This window comes from Sabethes cyaneus, chromosome 2, assembly GCF_943734655.1.
Source record: "Sabethes cyaneus chromosome 2, idSabCyanKW18_F2, whole genome shotgun sequence".
Lineage (NCBI taxonomy): Eukaryota > Metazoa > Arthropoda > Insecta > Diptera > Culicidae > Sabethes > Sabethes cyaneus.
In genome coordinates, this window is record NC_071354.1 from 65,022,943 (window position 1) to 65,040,071 (window position 17,129).

General features: G+C 44.8%; 1 protein-coding gene across 1 annotated transcript in view; it reads right to left on the minus strand.

The window, feature by feature from the left end:
- The window catches only part of LOC128735092 (transcription factor collier), a 120,366-nt gene that overhangs the window by 58,129 nt on the left and 45,108 nt on the right, over window positions 1-17,129 (minus strand). Inside the window, exons 5-6 of the mRNA XM_053829576.1 lie at window positions 10,726-10,799; window positions 9,155-9,223 (exon numbers count right to left, since the gene is read on the minus strand). Coding sequence (XP_053685551.1) covers window positions 9,155-9,223; window positions 10,726-10,799 — 143 coding nt within the window. The remainder of the gene's footprint in view (window positions 1-9,154; window positions 9,224-10,725; window positions 10,800-17,129) is intronic.

A 17,129-nucleotide genomic window follows, 5' to 3' on the forward strand; every position in this document is an offset into this window, starting at 1 on the left:
ATTATCCATGGCTAAAAGTAAAAACATGAATGGATAAACCCCTAATCCAAGGTATCATGCGACCCGTGCCGAGGGATGAATGGTGGGGGGGAGGGGGGGGTTATATAAATACTCAGCCTCAAACGGAGCCTGTGGAGTACCAGAGCGCCCTCCACAGTAATCATCCCTTACCGCATCATGAGGGGCTCTGATGTGACGGACTTTTCTTTCCCCTCAACTCGTGGGATTCTTATGGAAGACAAAATCAAAAATACAACAAGTGTGGATACGGTGGAAAACCCGTTCGCTAGAGGAGGCATCCAGCGTTCTCCACCAAGGGTGGAGAAGGATGCAACTAGGAGCGCTAGTGTGGGTGGCAAAGGCAGCGGTATGCCTACCACGCCGGACACAGCGATGAACGGCCCAGCGCTTATCAGGGCGATGGAGAAAAATAGAGACGCTGTACCTAAAGTGGTAGCAGCGTCACAGCAGCTCGATGTAATAATCGAGTTTACGTCAGGTCACGGCAATTTCTCCAAGGACCTGAAGCAGAGCTTGCTCATGCTTCGGAGAACCTTGAATGCAGCGACCAAAACGCACAACGACCTCGTGGCGCGTGCAGGAGAGGCTAAGAAGGTGACCGTGAAGGCGTCGAAGGCAGTACAAACGGACGCTTGCCCGTTGACGGAGTGTCGTAACGCGGCCCAGGAGGCTACGGAAAGCGCTACCAGCAGCGGTAAGGCATCCGCCAAGCGCCCGAGACAGTCCCCGGGGGATAGCACCCCTGGCGGACCGAAAAAATGCCTGATCGGTAAAAGCCCTCAGGCTAGCGGGTTGGCAGAGCTAACCGATGAACCAGCGGGAAGCTCCAAGACAGGTGGCCCGTGGACCGAGGTTAGGGCCAAGAGAAAAGGCGGAGGAAGCTCCAGTACTAAAACTGATCCACCTAAACCGGCAAGAAAGCGAGCGAAGAAAGGCGACGCTCTTATACTGAAAACCGACGGGTCGAAATATTCGGAGGTTCTGAAGGCCATGAGAGGAGACGCCCTACTCAAGGATCTGGGCGCGGACGTACGGAGCATCCGCCGCTCACGCACGGGCGATATGATCCTCGAGTTAAAGAAGGACGCCACAAAGAAGAGTTCCGCATACAAGCCCATAGCGGAAGGAGTGCTCGAGGACGCAGTGAAGGTACGTGCTCTCACACCAGAAGTGACTCTCCAGCTTAAGAACCTGGACGAGATCACCGAAGTGCGTGAGGTCGTACAAGCTCTCAAAGAGCAAAGTGGAGTGGTGGTGGCAACCGAGGCGGTTCGCCTACGCAAGGGTCCGGCCGGGACCCAGGTAGCCACCATACGACTTCCGCTGACTGACGGAAACAAAGCCCTGAAAGCTGCTAGGCTAAAAGTGGGGTGGTCGGTATGCCCACTGAGCGTGTCCAAGCAGTCGGAAGCTTGCTTCCGGTGTTTCGAGCACGGACATAAAGCCTGGAACTGCAAGGGGCCAGATAGGAGCCAGTTGTGCAGGAGATGTGGCAGTGCTGGCCATAAAGCAAAGGACTGCGCGGAGCCTCCTAAGTGCCTGATCTGTACCGGTAAACGGGACGCAAAGCACGTAACGGGAGGTCCAAGGTGCCCGGCCGGTGTGCCGGCGACTAAGCCACGTTCATAGTGCAAGAGATACAACTCAACCTGAACCACTGCAGCACGGCTCAGCAGCTGTTACACCAAGAAGTTTCTGAGTCAGCAATGGACATTGCCATAGTCTCGGATCCATATCGCGTCCCTGCCGGAAACGGCAACTGGGTCTCGGATAGGTCTGTGACGGCGGCTATATGGACAACAAGCAGGTTCCCGGTTCAGGAGGTTGTGTCAACTGCAGACGAGGGATTTGCGGTTGCCAAAGTGGGTGGAGTGTTCTACTGCAGTTGTTATGCTCCGCCGAGTTGGTCTATCGAGCAGTTTACGCGGATGGTAGACCGACTATCAGTTGTGCTGACTGGTTTAAGGCCGGTGGTTGTGGCGGGCGACTTTAACGCTTGGGCGGTAGAGTGGGGAAGTCGTCGCACGAACCATAGGGGTCGGATTCTGCTTGAAGCTCTGGCAAAGCTTAACGTAGATCTGGCCAACGTCGGCAACACAAGTACCTTCAGTAGGAACGGTGCGGAGTCTATCATCGACGTGACTTTCGGCTGTCCTGGTCTGATAGGAGACTGGAGGGTAGATAATGGCTACACTCACACTGACCATCAGGCGGTCCGCTATGGTGTCGGTCAGATAACGAGGCGGCAGGCGGCGAGTAGGGCCAACACTCCAACCACCCGTGGATGGAAGACATCATACTTCGATCCCGAAGTATTTGTGGAAGCGATCCGGAGAGAGTGCGGTGACCGCGGTATGCCCGATCCGAACACTGATCATTTGGTTGAGGTACTGTCGCGAGCATGTTACGCTACCATGCCTAGGAAAGGTCGTCCTAGGTATGGCAGGTCACCGGCTTACTGGTGGACAGATGAAATTGTGGAACTCCGCGGAGCGTGCTTTCGTGCGAGGAGAATTATGCAAAGAGCTCGTTCGGATGAAAGCAGGGCTGAATGTCGAGTAGCACTTGTTGCTGCACGCGCAGCGCTTAAGAGCGGGATAAAAGCTAGTAAACGAGACTGCTTTGAAAGGTTATGTGCTAGTGCCAATGCGAACCCGTGGGGTGATGCCTACAGAGTCGTAATGGCAAAGACCAAGGGTGTGATGGCGCCCGCTGAGCAATCGCCAGAGATGCTGGCGCGGATCATCGAGGGCCTCTTTCCGCGCCACGAGCCAAGGCCCTGGCCCCAGGCCGCTGAGTCGTCCCACGGCCGACGTTCCAGTATCTCAGACCATAGCGTAGGATGGTCGGCCTCCCAGCCGAACATCCAAAGTAACGTGGGCGACGGCGGTTTGGAGGTCGGGGAGGAAGTGACGGTTACGAACGAGGAACTCATTGATATCGCTAAATCCCTAAAGGTGAGCAACGCACCGGGGCCAGACGGTATCCCGAATATGGCCATTAAAGCGGCTATTTTAGAGGCTCCCGAATTATTCGGGGCAGTAATGAATAGATGCCTGGAAGCTGGCCACTTCCCGGACAGATGGAAGCGACAGAACCTGGTCCTATTGCCGAAGCCGGGAAAACCTCCGGGAAAACCTCCGGGTGTCCCCTCGTCATATAGGCCGATCTGTCTACTCGATACTGCCGGCAAGGTGCTGGAGAGGGTTATCCTTAACAGACTCGTACAGTACACGGAGGGTACAAACGGTCTGTCAAGGAACCAATTCGGCTTCCGAAAAGGCAAATCTACGGTGGATGCCATCTTGTCTGTCACTAAGACAGCCGAGGTGGCAATCCAGCCCAAGAGGACAGGTATTCGTTATTGCGCAGTTGTCACGCTCGACGTGAGAAATGCGTTTAATAGCGCTAGCTGGGACTCCATAGCCAGCTCGCTTCGGAACGTCCAAGAGCCGGTGTCGCTGTACAGAATTCTGGAAAATTATTTCCAGAATCGTGTGCTATGCTACAACACGGAGGAGGGTCAGAAATGCGTTCCAATCACCTCAGGGGTTCCGCAAGGTTCCATACTGGGCCCGGTGTTGTGGAACGTCATGTATGACGAGGTGTTGAAGCTAAAGTTTCCGGTAGGGGTGGCGATTGTCGGCTTTGCGGACGATATCACCTTGGAAGTCTACGGTGAATCTATCAGAGAGGTTGAGTTGACGGCTGCCCACTCTATAAGCATTGTTGAAGATTGGATGCGATCCAGGAAACTGGACCTAGCGCATCATAAAACGGAGGTTATCGTGGTAAACAACCGCAAGTCGGTGCAGCAAGCAAATATCAGTGTCGGGGACTGCACTATTTCGTCAACGCGGTTCTTAAAACTCCTTGGAGTCATGGTCGACGACAAACTCAAGTTCGGGAGCCACGTCGACTATGCTTGCAAGAAGGCTTCCACAGCTATTTCGGCATTGTCTCGTATGATGTCTAATAGCTCTGCGGTATATGGCAGCAAGCGAAGGCTTTTAGCCAACGTAGTCCAGTCCATATTCAGGTATGGCGGGCCGGTGTGGTCATCGGCGTTAGGTACCAAAAGCTATCTAGCCTAGCTGGAAAGCACCTATCGTCTCATGTGCTTAAGAGTGGCGAGTGCGTACCGCACAGTTTCACATGACGCAATCTGCGTCTTAGCGGGTATGATGCCTATTGGTATCATCATCAGCGAGGACGTAGAGTGCTTCAACCAACGTGGAACTAGAGGCATACGGAGTACCACAAGATCGGCCTCGATGATCACATGGCAGCGGGCATGGTCTGATTCCACAAAAGGCCGGTGGACACATAGACTTAGACATAGACAGGCGTCATGGCGAAGTCAACTTCCACCTGACACAGATTCTGTCAGGGCATGGTTGTTTTAGACAGTATCTGCACAAATTTGGGCATGCGGAGTCCCCCGAGTGTCCCGAATGCGCGGACGTTGAGGAAACTGCAGAACATGGTTTCTTCATATGCCCTCGTTTCGCGGGCGTGAGAAGCAACATGATGGCAGTTAGCGGACAGGACACTACTCCGGATAACTTAGTCCAAAGGATGTGTTCTAGCTCGGACGTCTGGGGTGCGGTCAATGCGGCTGCTACCCAGATCGTACTTGAGCTACAAAACCGCTGGAAAGCCGATCAACGGCGAATAAACAGCCTAACTACCATAGTCCAGTAGTTATCTAAGAGCGTGCGTTAAGCGCAATAGCCCCTCCCTGAAGTAATACCGATAAGGTGGTTCCAGGGGGGATTGAGGCTGGAGACTCGAGTAGGGTTTTAGTGGGTCTGGATCCTCACGCCCCAGTAGGGGGGTCGGGATACCAAACCCCACTCCCTGAGTTGTCTTCTCAGGTGTCTAATAGCAGATTTCCCTACTCGTTAAAAAAAAAAAAAAAAAAAAAAAAAAAAAAAAAAAAAAGGGGATTAAGATCCGGGGAGCTGGAAGGCCACAAAGTCTTATCGAGAATATCAGTCAGATTCTCCCGACACCACGCTTGGACGATATTGTGGGCCGGTGCGCCGTCCTGTTGAAAGCCGTAATGATCTTTCCCGTAGAGGTCACGAAGTGCCGGGGCCGCAACCTTCTCCAGAACCTCGGTCTTATAGTACGCGACGTTGATTTTCACGTTGGAAGCCAGTGGAAGCTTCCCACGCTTGGATACGGCCCCCAAACCATCACCGACGCGGCGCTCTGGAACCGCGGGTTGTTTATGTTGGATGGAGGGATGCTGGCCAACGTCGGTGCCCACAGCCGATTATTTTGGACATTGTGCGGCTGTGGCAAGATGAAGAGTTTCTCATCAGAAAACACGTATTTCGTATTTTGTTTGAAAAAACATTCGTAAAGCTATATTCTTAGCTGATAAAAATAATTTCATACCATTTAAAAACATTCGTAGGCTTATTATCCACCGCAAATGTTGTTATTACGAATGTTTCGTATTTTCTACGAGATCACATTTGTAACTGTCTTGCATCAAAGCGCATTTGATGCACGGTTGTTGTCTGGCATCGTTATCGACGAAACGGGTTGCGTAGATTGCATGGAGAGAAAATAGACTTGTGTGACCTTCTTGGTATGCAGTAGCTGTGGTTTAGTGGTTTGCGGCGTCGTCGGCTGTTCGTAAAGAAGTACGAACGAGCTCAGTTCGATTCCCGATAAAATCAGCTTTTTTCGGATATAAAATAGATTTAGCTATTTTTCGATAGGTGTCGGTAATGTAGAATACTGACGCCTATCGGGAAATAGTGAAATCTAGTATTATTTTTATCGTGAGCTTTTTCGTGCACTCGTAAAATCTACGAATCATTTTGTAAAATGCAATAATTCGTACGAATATAGCTTTGTTCATATGTACGAAACCTTCAGGATAGATTTTACGAATCTACTTCGTGGTAAAAAACAACGAAAGAATTCGTAAAGCAAACGATCGTTTTCATTCAAAAATATATTTCATATATTTTCATTCATATTCATCAAACCAAGTTTTATTATCAATGTTGAAGGATCTGCCTTGGTCTGGAAGAAAACCTGGTTGCAGTCAGCCCCTGGTGGATTCTGAAGTAGTAACTCATAGCAAACGACACCGATCGGTATCAACACGTGATTTGGCTAAAATGCTTGAAACAACCATTGGGATGATTCAGTGAATCAAGGTCAGGCGCTCCTTAAAGACGTACAAAAAGCATAAGGCGCCTAAAGGCCCAAACAGAGTGCTGCGTCAATGCGTCCGTCAGCGGTATTCTGACAGTTTTCTGTCGGAATTCGGAGATCAACAATCTCGAGCCAAAACTGAGAGGAGATGATCAATTCTCATTATATATATAGCACAATAGTATAATAATTTGATTAGTACATTCTGACCTCTGTGCGACTAGGTTAGGGATTGGCAATACGCGATTGATGTGTCGAAACTTATTAGGAAGCCTATTATAACTAGGGCTGTCGGTATTGGGCGCTTTTGGTGAAAACCGGTATTTCGGTACTGGCGTAGAAAATACCGGTAATACCGGTAGAATACCGGTATTGAAAGATTATTCGGAATCAATAGAAAAGTTGATGTTTTTCACTGAATGTCTTTATTTTCAAACTTTAGCTTCAGTATTGTTGCTTGGCCAAGTAAAATTTAAGCAGATATAATACGCTTAGCGATTTATTTTCCTTGCTAGAACGAAAATCAATTGAAAAAACTTCCCCTTTCATCGAAGTTTGACGAACGGCTTTAAGCCGCATCAGGAATTTTCCTTTAATTTCTTCAAATTTATGGTAGGGAAGCCCGCTTTTAACTATTTCCAAAAATTCCGCTATTCTAGCTTCCAGCGGTTTCCTCAGTCTCTTCACGAATTTGCCTTAACCCTTGCATAGCTTCATCCTCTTTATCATCGTTCAGATATATCTTCTCTTCTCTATTATTAATCCCGCTATTCGCAGATATTGACTTGGAGATTCCATCTACTTGTTTAATCAATGTATCACTCGAAAGGCTTGGAAAATATTTCAAATTCTTTCCTGGCACGAATTCTTAAAAAGTGCAAAGATCCGCGTATTCTAATCCCGATTTTGGGTCCGGCGTCATCGAAACAAATAAATGAAGCTGATTTTCTAGTACCTTCGCTTCATACATGAAGCGCCTGGTTTCATTTGTTGAACAGAACATTTCAAGCAAGCTTCAGCTGAAGTTAGTAAATATTTCAAATGACGACGACTGATAGTCAGGCACGATTTGTCAATGTTGAGTAGGTTAATTATAATATATGTTAAATTGTAGGAAATGTTACTCAAATTCAATTTAATTGCATTCAAAGTTGATAGAAAAATACAAATGAAACTTTAAAACCGGTCGTCATGATGAAGTGAAGAGCATTTCATTAACGCTGATTGAAGCCAGTTTTGAAACGAAGCGGCGCTGCTTCAGTTGAAACCGAAGCTTCATTACTTCATCGTTGAGAGACGATTTACTGACTGATAACTGACGTTGCCGGGCGCTGATCTTGTTTCCTAAATTCGTAATTTGAGAGCTTCGAATAATTTGGAAGCTTTTAAATATCAAGTTGTTCAAAAATAAATTGAAACGCAGCAAAGATGCTCTACACTGCCTTAAACGGGTTCATGAGCTATAATTATTTGACCCACAGTTTCACCTTGCCAGTAGTCGAAGAATGTCGTCAGCATTAACACCAAGTTCTTTAAGTTCTACAATCTTCTATCAAACTTAGTTCTTCTTTGAATAAAAAGCTTAAAAAACTAGGATGTCGGAAAATACCGGAAATACCGGTTTTTTGCCTTTTTAAAACCGGTATTTCGGTATCCAAAAATTGGACGGTATTACCGGTTTCGGTACTACCGGTACTACCGGTTAGACAGCCCTAATTATAACCAAATTTCGAGGGTCAAGTGCTACAACTTGCTGGCGGCAAGCTTCGTAGCAGATTGAAGCTTATTTTCGTGGATGATTTCGTGAAAAAATGACATGATTTGGCAAGAAGTCTGTTCCGGTGGCAAGAAAGCCAGTGTTTTTGTAATGAATAAGATAATGAATTCGGAAGTATGCAAAAGTGAGTGCCTCAGTAAACGGATTTTACCCTTCATTTAGTTCCATGATGATCCAGTTAAGTTTTAGACAGATTTAGCCAGCTGCCATTACAGCAAGGACGTTACACAATGGTACAACGACAATGAAATCCGGGTTATCGTAAAAAACTGAGCTAACCAAATTGTCCCCAGGTGTATTCAATAGAGAAGTATTGGACGATAATGAAGCGGAAGTAGAAGGGCAAAAGGAGCAACCACCAACGACACTGTTCAGATGCAGAATTCGAGCAACCCTCAAGCCAAGACCGTGACTGAAGAAGGTGTAGCCCGGCTGATAAGTGGTATTAACAGTAAATTAGTAAAAATCGATGAATGACATGGTTCAGTAAGTATGGTTAATAAAATATACGCAATCAAAAGTGTTCCATTTCTCCCAGGATCTAAGCTTTATTGCAAATGTGTAAACCGTGTTTTAAAAATGTTTTATTCGGCACCGTGGGGAATGGTACTTTATATTAGTGCAAAAATCTTTTGTCTAAAACATACTACGTTTTAGTTTCAGGTTTTTGAGTGAAAAATTTTGAGATTACAAGCAGAGTGCAGAGAAAATAAAGTGGTAAAATGAATTGTGGTAATGGAGTTTAGCTTTTCACACATATATGAATAGAACTTTTTAAGTGCAAGCAAAGCAATAAATAGTTAAACAATATCTGTCGAAAACACAAGTTATTTGTTATGTAACTATCGTTTGCCCTGTGTAATGTAGCAAAAAGATGTAATTATTTCATGTTTTAGGTTTCGATGACAATAAAAGTAGTGTATGAGTATCTTATTTTTAACGAAAATTCTTGACTTTGTTCAACTGTTAAATAGTGAAAGCTTCTTTAATGTATCTTTAATGTGCAACTAATAATACACATTGTGTAGTATATTTAATTGGTTCTGAGCATGTCCCGAATAAAATCAGTCATCCCACCCACAGCAGAGCAGAGCATCGCAACCGAAATGCCATACCGGCAGTTTCTGCGAGGCTTTCGTCGCGGCTAGATTAAACAATCATTATTAGATTACTCACCGGTCTATAATCACAGGATCTGATGGTGTTTCGTTGCGATTTCCACAGCTCTTCTTGTCGCAGCAACGGCTAGAAAGGAACAACACAGTAGAACAGAAGATGCATACGGTTAAACTTTGTGCATAATATCGTATTAGGGAGGCCAATTTTGTCGAAATTGGGTCTCGCAACTAACTGACAGTATGGTGGTTGGCGCATTTGACATTCGTTCGAAAATTGTTTGATTTAATTTCTCCGCTAGCGGTTAAACTAATCCTTTGACTGGAACCCGTCCACACTGTCTGGATCATTAACTTATAATTCAGCAGCTTTAATTTCATTATCTAGTCGAAACGCTCCTTCTTCCTATTGAACCTAGCGTAATCCCCTTTGATTTCTATCCTCCATCGTTTCGCCGTATATGACAATCGATACTCGGAACGACTTGTCGGGTGCTACAATAAAACTGAATTTTATGTTCATTGGCCTTTTATGCTAGATTTGTGTTGTTGCCCCGTTGTTGGTTCGGATTCGGATAGCCGGTCGATTCTTAACACCAGCGCAGCGAGCGTCTCGACATGTGGAACCATAGTTGGCCAAGGAACCGGAAAAAAGAGTGTGTAAATTGATGTTCTCGGTTTCCTTTTGGCCCTTCGATCCATTCCGGCTCAGCGTCTAAGTTTTTACGGCCACGTATAAGGACAAACAGCCGAGCCGGGTGCTACGGTAGGCCTATTCAGCTCGCAAGTACCCGGCTGGGACTGAAATAGAGTACGGTGCGTAGTGCGGGCTAGGAGCGACACAGTCACAACTTCTGGAGTATCAAACCCCTCGTCACAGTGTAGATTCGATTTTTGCTTTTCTCAAGAATATTGCCAGCCAATCGATTCCTCCTACAGCAGCCGGCTCCATTCGCTCTATTTTTCCGATATCTCCCCAGGGGATTATGGCTCGAGTAAGAGACCGAGGGGATGCCTCTTGAGGGAAAAAAGGCGTGCTCTGTTGGGAATTGAAAGATGCACACATATGACGCAAGGCAGGAAAAAAATCATAGAAATATAGACACGCACAATTATGTACGCACACAGGCACACAGGCATACATACATTGTATGGCTAGTAGTTTGCGCGCTTACGAACCCGGCCAAGGAAAGCGATGACGAATCAAACGGGCAAAAGAAATCTGGCTGGTTCTAGTTCCCAACTTGTATCCTTGTTTGTAGATTTTATTGCTTTACGGTTTGAGTTGTTTTTGAAGCTTTTCTGCAATTGAGCTCAACTACAGTATCGGTGAAGATTCTTTTTTATTTTATTTTTGTTTTTGTAAATGATAAACTTCGATGTTACAATTTATATGTAGCTTATTTCTTGCGATTTGCTGCTTCATGTTCATACAAGCTTTAAGTCTAATAGACGGTCCGTCGGACAACTGCTGACAGCCGGGATAAGTCGAACTTTGGCATGCTGAGAAACAAAAAAAGAATCAAGCCGACAACGTAGACGTACGTAGACGGTTTCTGGCTTACTCCTTGCCGACAAGTCAAATCACCATGCTGTCAGTTAGGTTGGCATTATCAGTTGCCTGGCACTCACCTGCACATCACTTCGTGAGTCAGTAGCACCCTGCACATTTCTGGATTTTTGTCCTGCCCTTCGTAGACAATGGCCTGAAAAGAAATTAAATGGAAGAACGTATAGGAAACTGAAATGGTGTCTTATGAGAATGAAGATATGGTCGTGTGGTTATTACGTTGTATTTATAAAACCTTAAAATAGCGTCAATAAGTACAAAAAAAATTGCATTAGCATTTGAAGGATGAATAATCTGGTGCAAACTACCTGACGTAGTTGAACTATTCAATTAACATTCACGTAAATTTTGTATTCATTCAAGCTGATAAATATTACAACTTAATCGCTGCCACTTTTGTACGGGTATTTCATGCGCACTGAGCCCACCATCATCGCAAGGGGTGAGCGGGCGGGTGAAGGCAATTTAATAAAGCTGGCATCCGCGGCGTGGCATCCGTTTCAACGAGCAAAAAGTGCATCTCGGTTATGGGCCTGTGTGCTGGGTGCTGCGTGTTTTGTGTTTCGGATTCCAAGCACCTCCAGCACTGAAGCGGACAGTCTCTATCCGGGGGACCGGAATCCACCAGAAAGCGGCGCATGCATTATGAAGCAGGTAAAATCTCGTCCTTCCGTTTACTCCTCGGAGTTGACGGAGCGCTATCGGCCCACTGGCCTAACCACCGCACTCCCCAGCAGCCAACGACGATGGTCATTTTAAAAGCACTGACCAAGCCAAATATGTGCTACTGCATACGAGTGATACGATTGCGGGGTCACAATGTTGCAGTGGACAGAAAAAAAGTGTAAACCAAATGGGTGATATTGGGTGTAGGGACGAGGTAGCAATCCGGGTTAAATTCCGGTCGAGAATGGCAGTCGAAAAAACAAAAACGGAGAAAACAAAAGCTCATCATAAAATGCTCTCTCTTTTGTTTTGAACGTTTTTTACGGCGACGGTCCTAACTGGTTCTGGTATACTTTTTTTTGGGTGTTCAACCGTTTACCGGTCCGTGATAGCTGAAGAGCAGCGATTATGATGTGTGTTTGTGAGTTGCAGCGTCGCCGTTGCCGGATGCTTCCGACTCGTGCCAGACCAGGATGGTCTATCATACGGATCAAATGGTCAGTGGACAGAAGAAATGTGTAAATAAAAATAACAGGATCACAACTGACTACCCAGTATAGGTAGTAGTCGGTTCGCAAAAACAAACGGCTCATCACTGGAAAAGCACGGTGGAGAATCAAAGCGGAAAAAGCGCTTTTGCACCGTAATTGCTGGATAAACATTGAATGAACGGAAAGGGTACCATGTGTGTGTAGTATGTGTAGGAATTTTACGGATGATTCGAGGATCCGGATGTGAACTGATACACGGCTATTAATTTATTCAATAGGCTCTTAATTTGTTTTGTGGATTGTACCTACTCGCTGTAAGAAGTGGAAACGCTGCTTGTTTTCCATTTGGTTAACTCATACAATTTGTTGCAATGGTTTAGTCTATGAAATTAAAACTAATAACATGTTTTTCTTCACTGCATCCAAGAGTAAAATTTATCTAGTATGAATTGTATGATAATGCAGCGCTTTTTTGTTTTGAAGCTCTCTACTTTCGGCAGATATACGATTAGAATCTCTCCAAGTAGTGCCTGAAACTCGTGGTTCATACGCCTATGACACTCTCCGCTTTCTGTTTGTACTCCCTCGGCCACTCCGCAATACCGTTTAAATTCGACAAGTGCACGTCTGTCTTCTGTAAGCTAAGGTACGGTCACAAGTCCGTACAGGACTACATCAGAAGAATCAAATCCCATCCATTTCATACTGTGCGAAGTGCAAGAATAGTTTTTTTTGCCCAAAATGAGAATATGGTCGATTTAGTTTCATAGTTCGTTGGTTAGGTGATCTCCAGGTGGCTTTGTGGATATCTTTGTGGCGAAAAAAGTGCTTTTGATCACCAAGCCTCGGAAAGCTGCAAAGTTAATGCATCGCTGGTCGTTATCGTTCGTGTCGGTGTGCAGGCTATGGGCCTAATCACCGGTCTATACATTGCTTCCCTGCCGATCAGGGCATTCATATCCCCGATGACGATCTTGATGTCCCGCCGTGAGCAGTTGTCGTATGTTGCCTCCAGCTGCACATAGAACGCTTCCTTCTCGTCGTCGGGTTTATGATGGTGTAGTTGAAGAAACGGTCTTTTATCCTCAACACGTACATCCTTTCATAGATCGCTTTCCGGTCTATTACGCGATCCTGCATTTTTCCCAACAACACTACGAAGCCCGTTCCTAGCTCGTTGGTCGCTCCACCGCTCTGGAAAAATTGGGCTTTGCCGCCACGGATCCTCCACACGTCTTTGCGACAAATCTCCTGCAGTGCCACGAGGCCAAACTTTCGGGGTTCTAACTGATCGAGCAGCACCCTGTCACCACCAACGAAATTTAGCGATCTGCAGTTCCAGGTAGTGATGTCCGGTAATCGATCGATTAATCGAGTAATCGATTATAACACGGAATAATCGAATAATTTCTAATCGAATACTGCCGGCACGAGTAATTCCATAATCGAATAGTTCAAAGGATCTCCTCTGAAAAAAATGAGAATAATCCCCATTAATCGTTTATAATCATCCGATTAATCGAATTCTTTAAGCGAATTATTCGAATATTTGTGGTCGAATACTACTAGCACGATTACTTAACTAATCGATTAGTGCATACAACGCTAACCGATTAATCGGTAATCGAATAATTGACAATTTCGGACATCACTAGTTCCAGGTACATATCCATATTTCGCCGTCTTAGCCCATGCCGAATGTTCCAAGTGGAATTTCCTTGACTCTAGCTTTTAGGGTTTAGATAGGTAGCCGTATCAAGGTCTACGCTACCGAGTCTCGTGATGGGGCTGCCATCTTATAGTGTCGAGACACACTGTGCTTTCTTCCCTGTTGGTATACGACCTTAATTTTTACCGGGATTGGTTACCCGATCTCCGCTAAAGTTGCACATATTCCGGCTGGTATCACGTGGAGGTAGGGATAGGAGTTGCTAGATAAGAGGCTAAGGACCCCTATGGGGTCTGTTTGACGCATTACCAACAGACTACGAATTCTGAGAAAATCGTCATCATATCGCCAAAGCTCCAGGGCGTCATACGTAATTGTTTTTGCCTTCAAAATGAGTAGAAATGAACTCACCGGATAAGATCTTAACTATCCTATTTGAAGATCGAAAGAAACTACTACTGTTAAAATTAAAACATGTAGTAGTTTCTTTCAAAAGAATATTGCACTGGCATGGTGTCGCATTACAACAAGGTTTTGACACGTGATATTATCATCACAGTCTATTACTTTAATCAGAGATTGATTTTTCCCTCTTGCAAATCTCAATTTGCTGAGAACATAAAGACTATTTTTTTCAATTCGTTTATTTGATTAGTCTTGGATGCAGAAACTTAAAACACGGTTCTTTTACGAAAAAAGGCTGTTCTTGTGCTTGTTTAGAGTATACGGATTCCGACAGCCGTAGTCGGTTTACATTGATTAAGTAATAACTCTGTCGTCCCGGTTAGAAAACAAAGCAAATATAAGAAACATAATATACATTCAAATGGGATGTAAGAAATTGACATATATTATTATTTAAGCAGTTTCTTACCATTCTGCAATTATTGACATAGAACTACGTCTTCGACGCAGACCCTGTGGTGTCAATCCACAATTTAGTTTCAGACCAGTTTTGAATGCTAATAGCTCGACTAATTCTGCACGAATTTTGATATTTTGTATATATAATTTTTAACTACTACAATGTTAGCGTTCACTTGCAATTTATGAATTTACAAACGTCGCTTTCGATGCGTTTTGACGTAGGACAGCAAGGTTTGTCGAGAAAGAGTGTTATATCATTTCAAAAAATATTTGATTTTTGCACCAACCGATCGGAAAATCTTCTACGCGTCGAACAAAATGGAGAGAAATATCGGTTCTTGAGGTTGCACTATTGAAAAATTGGAAATAATTAAACATTGTTCAACTGAAAATCCTCGCTTTATGATTTATGGTTGGAAAAGACGTCATATAGGTTCTAACGTGTGTTCAGAAAGAAAAGTTATAAAATACGTAAATTCTTTACGACGATTAAACCTAGAGCAATTTGATGTTTGTGTTAGGGAAGTATACCAGAAAAAATTAACAAAAGTCCCATATCCCAACAGAGCGTAAATTCTCTTTTGACTATTGAACTTAGGCGAGGATTTGAATCACGGAGAACGAATCTTTTGCACCAAAAACTACTTGACTGTATTGTGAAAGCCAATGAAAAGTTTCGAGGCCAAATTTCCCCATACAATTGTTGTTTGGCCGCTTTGCTGCTCAGATAGGGGCACCTATTGTTTACTGTGAATCGATGATATCCATTTAGAAAAGAGAAGTGACAAAGTTTCCCCATCCCAACAGGTCTTTGCTTTATTGGTTCTTCGGAACCTTCGCCAATATGAAGGTTATGAAGGTAAACTGTACGTTAATAATCCAGAGCAATCTGCTTATTTCGAACAATTGTATCGTCATGCTGTTAGAATATATTCCAAAGCCCACAACCAACCTAGCGGTAAATTTTAAGCTTAAGTAAGTATTGTGTAAGTGTAAGAACTATTGTGTTAAAATACACAAAATGTCCGACTTCAGGGATGAAGGGACTCTGTCGCTTTTGTTCTGAAATATCAATCTTAACGAAAGCAGAAAAAGTACAGAGCTGTCTTTACAGCTAAAATTGCTTACTTATGCTTGGTCGAAATATGTAAAATTAAACAAAAAAGGATAATGTGGGGAAAACGTATTATTGAGACTCCCAACAAAACAAACAGCTGCTAATTCAAATCCGTTGAATACATATATGCAAATTGACACACCGTTATCGGATCGTTCACAAATCACAACTCTTTTAGAACAATTTGCTGAAACTGACGGCGGTTCATATCCAGCAATACTCAGACACTGGAAGCTACCGTAGAAAAAACTGTAACGATCGACAGGAAAATCCGACCGTGCTGCCCCTGAAGAGCAGAGTTGCCGGGCTGGAGCTTTTGTGCGTTAAAAAATTTACCTCACAACCGACAACCACCCCCCGCGTACATGTGGAAAGCAACGCTGCGGCGGTGCTGCTGGGAAGCACACGCGGTGAAGATATCCGTTTTGTTTACATTTCAAATCCGTCTCTTGGGGAAAAGCGATTCTCGTCAGCTGCAACGCCAGCCCGAGTGTGGCGGGGTTCGTTGGAGCTTTGGATGAACTGTTTCACTGTGGAAGCAACTTCATTTTGTTCAGAACATTTTACGCCATTCTTCCCCAAAGCTGTTTCACTGAGTAACAAACTGGCGAGAATGAGTGAGAGTATGGTCAGTTTTTTCCCTGACGGGCAGATCGAGTTCGACACTGTTCCACCGGAGCTAAGAGCGGCCTGCAATTAGATTGATTGAATGAGTGTGCCTCCCTGTGTGGTGGTGAAAAAAAAGTTTTTTGTTACCCAAGTCAGATCTATGCTGAATAAAAGCAATAGAGATTCCCCAATTGGCAGTCTAAGAATTGGTTGTTGACCACAAAATACTTGGAAGCTTTTGATCGAAGACCAGGTGAACGAAGACCATAAATAAAATTTAAAAAATCTTCAACTATGTTTTCATAAAGAACACACGCCATTGAATCATAACGGCATCCCTAGCTTATACAAACAAGTTTCAAATAATTCATGAAATTTTATTTATGGACTAAAAGGCGAACATTGCAATCGTTGCAATTGCAGGCTTTGTTTCTGTTCATTTGTTTTTTCTTTACTTCGCTCCTGTTCCTGATACCATCAGCATGGATTACAGTGTTTATGTTTATAAACAGTGACATGCGAGTCAAGCATTTTTATCGCGCAACTACCTTCAAATCCCGTGCATTCGTGTTGCGAGTGGGTTGGGAAAAATGTGAACATTTGCGAGTCTATTTGCACATTCTTCCACTCGCTGGAGTTGTCGGTCCGTTGCATCGCTAGAACCAGTTGCAAACAAACCATTTGGCAGTTTGTAAACACGGCTAGAATGTCCATAACCCAAAAAACCGAATCCAATTGCCCGAAATAACTTCCTTCCTCCGTGGCGACGTGCGGTATCCGATTTCCAGGAAAATAAAGAAATCAAAATTATTAATTGTGCTTGTTTGCTTTAAGCGCGCCGCCCGAGTGGCTGTCTCCCCTCTCGTCGTCTATTGCCAACACGTGGTTTCGGGGTGCGAGCCACATCGCCACGTGCGCCTCGGCCGGTCGCGTGGCATCGATAATCAAAAGTAGGTATACTGTTCGGTACAAAACCGAAGGAAAATGATTAAAATTTACGCAATCGCTTTTGGGCTGCCGGGTGGCGGCGGGCGCTCCGGTGCGCTC